The sequence below is a fragment of the Aegilops tauschii genome, chromosome 1 (genome assembly GCF_002575655.3).
Source record: "Aegilops tauschii subsp. strangulata cultivar AL8/78 chromosome 1, Aet v6.0, whole genome shotgun sequence".
Lineage (NCBI taxonomy): Eukaryota > Viridiplantae > Streptophyta > Magnoliopsida > Poales > Poaceae > Aegilops > Aegilops tauschii.
In genome coordinates this window covers 448,051,762-448,058,969 of record NC_053035.3, presented here as the reverse complement: position 1 = coordinate 448,058,969, position 7,208 = coordinate 448,051,762, and the positions used below count along the sequence as shown (strand labels likewise).

The 7,208-nt window shown below is 50.2% G+C and overlaps 1 protein-coding gene across 1 annotated transcript; it reads left to right on the top strand.

Moving 5' to 3' along the window:
• Nucleotides 1–3,326: 3,326 nt before the first annotated feature.
• Nucleotides 3,327–4,414, top strand: LOC109772378 (uncharacterized). Its single transcript, XM_020331062.4, has one exon. It carries the CDS (start codon nucleotides 3,429–3,431, stop codon nucleotides 4,206–4,208), a length of 780 nt encoding a protein of 259 aa, XP_020186651.1. The 5' UTR covers nucleotides 3,327–3,428; the 3' UTR covers nucleotides 4,209–4,414.
• Nucleotides 4,415–7,208: the final 2,794 nt, after the last annotated feature.

Sequence of the window (7,208 nt, the reverse complement as noted above, 5' to 3'; positions counted from 1 at the left end):
CGCCGACGGGAGGAGGCGGGGAGACGCCAGAGGGGCGTGGCGGCGGGGTCCCGGCGAGGGACGGGCGGCGGCGCGGGCGAGGCGGGCGCCTCGGGCCCGGTCCCGGTCGGGGCGGGCCGGCGGCGGAGTGGGGAGGCGCGGGGACACGTGGCGCGAGGGGAGTGGCTGCGGGCGGCGGCGTGGGCGTGTCCGGCGGTAGACGGACACGTCCGGCGGCTGAGAGGGAGAGAGGCTAGGGTTTGGACCCGAAAATGGAGGGGAGAGGGGTTTATATAGGCATAGGGAGTTAGGAATGTCCAAATGAGGAGCGGTTTTCGCCCACACGATCGTGATCGAACGGCGGAGAGCATGGAGGGGGTTAGATGGGCTAGGTGGGCTGTGGTGGAGGGGTGCTGGGCTGCAAAGAGAAGGGGGTTTCGGGGTTACACGGTTAACCGTTGGGGCGTCAAACGACCTTCAAATGGAACGAAATTTGACGGGCGGTCTACCGGTGATATTCAATGCCACTCGGCAAATCTCGGCCCATTCCGAGAACGTTTTTTCCCGCTCACGAAACAAGGTCTGAGAGGGGCGACGGGCGCGTGCGAGTGTGGTTGGGCTCAGAACGGACAACGGAAAGAACCGACGGAACCTGAACGGATGCAAGTTTTGAAAAGCATGCAGATGATGACATGGCAAAATGCAACACGCAATCAAATGACATGGCAACGACGGCGAATAACTGAAAGACACTTGGAGCATCGAATCCGGAGGGTTACAGAAGTGCCACCATCCATCCGAGTGCCGCACCTGCGAGATCTAAAAGAACCCTAACATAAACTATGAACCGAACGAAGGCACGGAGATTCCCTCTCTGCCACCGGTCGCCGGAGCGGCAGGCAGAGGGAAGGCGAATCCACGGGCTCGCCCAAGAAGCCCGGAGGGGAGAGCTTTCCCTATCCGCCTAGGGTTAGGAGAGAAAAACGAGAGGGGTGCGAATTAACTTCCACTGCACAAATTGACCAATGATGCTTTAGGTCATTCAATGAAAAAACAAATAAAAAAAGCTAAGCATAGTAATGGGATAAATGGAATAACGAAGTTCATTAAGTGAGCACAATGAAATGTTAATCACGCCTTGGCTAATTTTGGTAGGATGCATAGCCAAATCAATCCATGGTTTGGCTAGGATCTGACCCAGATGAGGTCATGGAACTAATGGAATGAGAATGTAACACTTTGATTTGAGTAATGCAAGTCTTATTAAAAAAAATGATCTATGCTTTGTGGTGCTATCTAGTATATCGCTGCAACGAAAAATACGAGACCACTGTGTGTAGGGTGCTTTGTGGTGCCGAAATTGTTTTGCACATGATTTTCGTGCATACGATCTGATGTGTCTTCACTAGATAACATGCTGTATTGGTTTTCTTTTCCCGATGGAGCTGGTTGATTGGACGAAAGACATGCAACAGCACATTGTATTTGTTTCCGACGTGAAAATGTCATAGTATAGCAGCTCTGTTGTGGTGCGATATACGTACGGTGTTAAATCCAATGGTCGCTTGCACGAAACTGCTCCGCGTACAACAACTATGTATTTCTGTACGACGAACCAATCCAATTCCGCCATGCACCATTGTGCCGCTATCGCGTGAAAATTGGATGGGGGCGTGTCGCACGCATGGCAGGACTCCGACAAATACGACCATCTAGATAGCGGTTGGGTGGGCTTTTTCCAAAAAAAAGGAGCAGGAAAGGAAAGGGGAATAGGACGCGCGCCTCGCTCGGTCGGAACCGATCGCTCCCGCGATCGATCGCCAAGGAGTCGTTTCGGTTTCAAACAGGAGCCGGTTATTCTTTACCAGGCCGAAGACAGCCATGTGCTCACTCCTGGTCGTGGGGTGATAGTGCCGGGGACCGAGAAGAGATGTTTCTTCCTTGGTCATGAGCGTGACCACTCCAACCCTTCGGTCCTTAGAGCATCTCCAGCCGTTCGCCCCCTCAAGGGGCTTGAAATATCGTCATCTAGAGGTGAACCGGCGCTAAAATCGGCGTGAGGGTGATCGGGTTCCCCGCCGCCGCCTCCAGGTCGTCCCTAGGCGCCGATTTTGGCCCACTTTTGGCGTAAATTTGCCTACTTTTCAGTCCACTTTCGGCGCAAAATTGACCCGCTATCGGTGCAAATTGACCAATGCCGGCCATATTCGCCGTGCTTCGGCGCAAATTCAACCGAAGCTATTTTTATCACATAGTTCATCACAGAAAATCAATAGAAACTCATAGTATACAACAAATAATTCAACAAATAAAAACTCATATTTCATCACACATCGAGCTAGGCGTTGCGGCGGCGAGGAAGGGGGGGGGGGGGGGGACTGGACGTGCAAAGATGCGTTTTCGCCTGACAGTGGTGGCCCAGACGCTCTTTTCCCTTCCATCGGAGCCCCCAAGTGCCCCCCCCCCCCCCCCCCCCAGTGCGCTGGGTTCGGCCTGGGATCGCCGGGCCCAAAAACAGACCGAGCTGGCGGACTTCGGCATCTTGGGGCGCGACTGGGGTTTTTTTTCGGCGTCGGCGCGAAAAGATTGTCCTGGGGGGTCTGTTGGGGGCGCGGCTGGAGATGCTCTTAATACAAGTATAATGGTGGCCAGTAAAACATAATAGTAGACTCTGCATAGTCAATTGAGGAGAATATAGTTTATATATACATGTTTTGTATGAAATTGTATTACGATCATAATTCGCAAAAAAAATGTATTACGAGCATGTAGCTTTTATGACTTCGATAAATATACCATGATCTCTACTTTTTTTGTGGCGAATGATCTCAATATTTGTTTGCTTTCGTAAGTTAGGATCAGTCGATACGTTCCTTGCACAATTAGCAGCGAGCGACAAACATGAGTAATAACTTCTAATATATAATAGTTTTTCGAAGACAATATTTATATGTTGAAATTGTGGAAGAAATTGATTCATGAGCATGATGAACTAGGCGATGCTTGAAGGTTTGTCAGGGGTCAATGTCTCTCTTTTCCTTCGAAAATACGATTTGTCTGTCAGCAGTAGTGATGTAGTAGTATATATTTATGCAACCAAAGAAAAATAGGCATCTAGAAACCTTGCCCGGATTCAAAGTTTCAAACACGAGCCGGTTATTCTTTGTCAGACCGCAGACAGCCATGTCAGCATCTATCCTTGTCCTGGGGCGAGATGTTTCGTCCTTCCTTCGTGTGATCTGCGATCAAAGTCAAGCGTGTCAAACCAGTCACAAATGAAGCTAAGCTACGAGACTCCGCTTGGAGTACGTCGGACACCTTGGCTTCACCCGAGAGCCCCACTTATAAGACCAACACCGTAGGACCAACTGACCAAGAATCATGTGGGCTTTTCATACCACCGATCTCCACCGAACAAAGTAGGCACGACGTGGAGCTCACCCACCTCGATGGCGACCGCCGCTTCGTCGAGCAGGGTGGCCGCGGCGGCGGAGCAGGACGACAAGAAGGACCCGGCGAGGCCCCTGGCCATCCCTCACCCGTACGCCCACCCGGCCGCCAGCGACGTGGACGAGGCGGCGCAGACGGCGACGGGGTGGCGCTCCACGCAGTACCTCCGGAGGAGGCGCCGGTGCCTGCTCTGCTGCTGCGGCTGCTGCGTGGCCACCGCGGTCATCGTCGGCATCCTCGTCCTCGCGCTCTCGCTCACCGTGTTCAAGGTCAAGGACCCGCGCCTCACCATGAACGGCGTCTCCCTCGCCGCCCTCAGGGCCGGCCCCGGCGCGGGGCTGGCCGACCCCGTCGCCGCCAACGCCACGCTCACCGCCGACGTCTCGATCGAGAACCCCAACATCGCGTCGTTCCGGTTCTCGCCGAGCGCCACGGAGGTGTACCTCGCCGGGCGGACGGTCAGCGTGGCCTACGTGCCCGGCGGCCGCGTCGGCGCCCACGGGAGCGCGCGCATGAACGTGACGGTGGACATCCTCGCCGACCGGCTGTCGCAGGCGGTCAACGCCACCGGCCTGCTGCTCGGCCAGGCGTACAACCTGACGACGCACACGGAGATGGGCGGCACGGTGAAGGTGCTGGGGATCTACAAGAAGGATCTCGAGATCAGGATGAACTGCTCCATCACCGTGGAGGTAGGGGGCTTCGCCGGCGTGCTCGTGTCCGGGGCCCCGGCCGGCGTGCACACCAACGGCGTCGCCTGCGTCGCACATGTGAGCTGATTAGAGGGTGCCTTGCCAATTAGATGATGGTTTTCGAAGATGTTGCTTCCGTTTTGGTATACTCTGCACTAGTACGTCGCGTGTACATTCTAGTCATGCTGTAAGCCTGTTTTTTTTTTTTTTTTTTTGTGCGAGTATGCTGTAAGTATGTTCTCCCCCATCATTCTCGTGGTTCAAAAACGCACAAATTTTGCTGTTGTTACACTGTATGATAATTAGCCGAACACACTAGAGTGTAAGGGCATATCTTCAAAGCAGACCCGCAAACCGCTTGTATCTGTTCAGACCGCAAACGCCATCCAACGCCGGCATGTATGGGTCCGTGCAGTGGCGGACCCAGAAATGAAGCAAACCCTGGGCCCAATTTTTTTTTCAACAACATGGAAAACTTTGGCACTTAAACCTACCTCATACTATTTCTAAAAAGTACCTGATGCGTAAGCATAGAAAATAAATTTCAATTTCTTAATAGATTTACATTTTAAATTTGATGCTCAATGATCAAAGAAAATAGATAAAACATGACAGAATCACAAAAATTAATACTCCCTCTCTCTCAGTTTACAGGGCATGCGCGTACCCCTAGGTTGTCAATTTGACCAACCTAATACAAGCCATATATTATAAAAAATATATCAATATGAACTTCAGATGTTCTATTTTCAAATGGTCTAATTTTTGTGTTATATAATTTATATTAGGGTGATAAAATTGGCAACCTAGATATACGCGTAGGACTTGTAAACTGAAATGAAGGGAGTATGGAAATACCATAAATTACCAAATCAATTGATTACTTCATCGGTGCATTCAGTTCCCCCGTCACTTGATTCCCTCGCTTCGAAATGGTAGGCGTAGACATCCCTATTGTTGGCACCGGTGAAAAGAATATCTTCATCTTCTATTTCTACAACATAAATGAAGTTGCAAATGCATCAATTTGAGTTCAACAAGTGTTCAATTTTGGAATTTTTCTGGGTTCATTTGGACATTTTTATACATTAACTGGGTTTTCCAGGAATTTTATGTGCATAATTCAAATTTGAACTACATGCACATTCTCCAGTGCATATAAACTGGTTGAAAAAATCAAATATGTGTCCTTGGGTGCATGCTTAGGTCCCATGCAAGAAATGGGAATGAATTTCAAATACCCTGCCACCGTCACTCGGCCGCAAACATTGAGATACCTGGTTTTTAAATTCGAGTAAATCCAAAACTCGTCTGAAATTCATGAAACTTGGCATGCTATCATGGAGCGGCATCAACATGCCGTGGTAAAAATTTTGTCTCATTTGGGGCAAGTTTGGGTATAAGCTTCTCACAAGAAGCGTGATGGTTTCGGTAGGGAACGTGCCACCTTTGGGGACGAAACGATATCCGTTGCCTCTTATTGCTTTCAAAAAAATTCGAGTGTCAACATTGAACGACAAGAGTGGTGTGTTTAATTTTGGAATTTTTCGGGGTTCGTTTGGACATTTTTATACATTAACTGGGTTTTCCAGGAATTTTATGTGCATAATTCAAATTTGAACTACATGCACATTCTCCAGTGCATATAAACTGGTTGAAAAATCAAATATGTGTACTTGGGTGCATGCTTAGGTCCCATGGAAGAAATGGGAATAAATTTCAAACACCCTGCCACTGTCACTCGGCCGCAAACATTGAGATACCTGGTTTTTAAATTCTAGTAAATCCAAAACTCGTGTGAAATTCATGAAACTTGGCATGCTATCATGGAACGGCATCAACATGCCGTGGTAAAAAAATTGTCAGCTTCCCGAGGTTTAATTCGGTTTGCCCAGTTTAATTCGGTTTTTAAATATAAAACACTCATCGCAAACGTTTTAGTTAGAACACCCGTATGCAAACCGACAGCTTCCCCAGGAAGCCAAGCGAAATTGTGCCGAGCAGGATTTGTGCAGCTCTTGATCGCAAACGTTTTAGATAGAACACCTGTATGAAAAATGAGAGCAGCGCAGGATTTGTGCATCCCTTCAACGCAAACGGTTGTTTTGGATGACCCGTGTGCAACCACGTACAAACAATTATTGGATATGTTGCCATTTGTCAAACTGGAAAGATTTACATTTGTAGATCGAGTAACGTTGCCATTTGTCAATCCTTGTAACACTGCGATTTGTCAAAATATGCAGCTAGAAATCATTAGCACTATCTAATTTTTGCAACTAAAATTCAGTAATTAAGCATAGATTTCATTCATAGATTAAGCAGTCATTCTTAAATTATACAAACAGTTCAACTCGACAGCTGAACTGACCAAACTTCTCCCCAATTGTTGCCAACCACGTACTGAAATAGCTAGTTCAACTATATATACTAGCTAATTTTAAGTATGTTGTACAGTTCGACCACACATCTATAGTCAAATGAACTGAACAAAATTGCCCCTAAATACTACTACTACCACGGAGGGGCTTTGTGCTACTTCCGGCAGCCTCTCCTCTGCCGAGCGCGCTCACCCCCTCAGTAAGAGGCAGAGGAGGAGGAGGAGCCTACCGACGAGCTGGACAAATGCAATACGGTGTCTGCCGGTGCTGCACGTTCAGCGACGCTCGCCAGCTCGAACGCCCACTGCCACTCCAGACGATCCCTCTCGAAGCGGCCGGACTGCTCGTAGATCTCCTGATTCTTCGCCTCTACGTCGGCGTGTGCTGCAGCCACGGCTGCGGTAAGGCTCTTTGCATGCTCGACGAGGCGCTCCTCCTCCTCCCACGGGAACTCGATGTAGCGCGCAAGGTCGCTGACGCACGTGCGGGCCTCCACCTCCGTCTCCCGCCTTCGGGCCACGACGGCGGAGCGGGTGATAATTCCGGCGGTTGACGGTGGGCTGGCGGCCACGGCGGCCGACGATGGGGTGGCGGCGACGACCACTACCTCCCGCCTTCGGGCCGCGGTGGCGGAGCGGGTGATGGCCACGGTGGCTGGCAGCGGGGTGGCGGCCACGACGGCCACCTCCCGTCTTCGAGCCGTGGC

What these genes read in the sequence shown, in the direction of transcription:
- LOC109772378 (XM_020331062.4), top strand. Translation starts at nt 3,429, where the DNA reads ATGGCGACCGCCGCTTCGTCGAGCAGGGTGGCCGCGGCGGCGGAGCAG.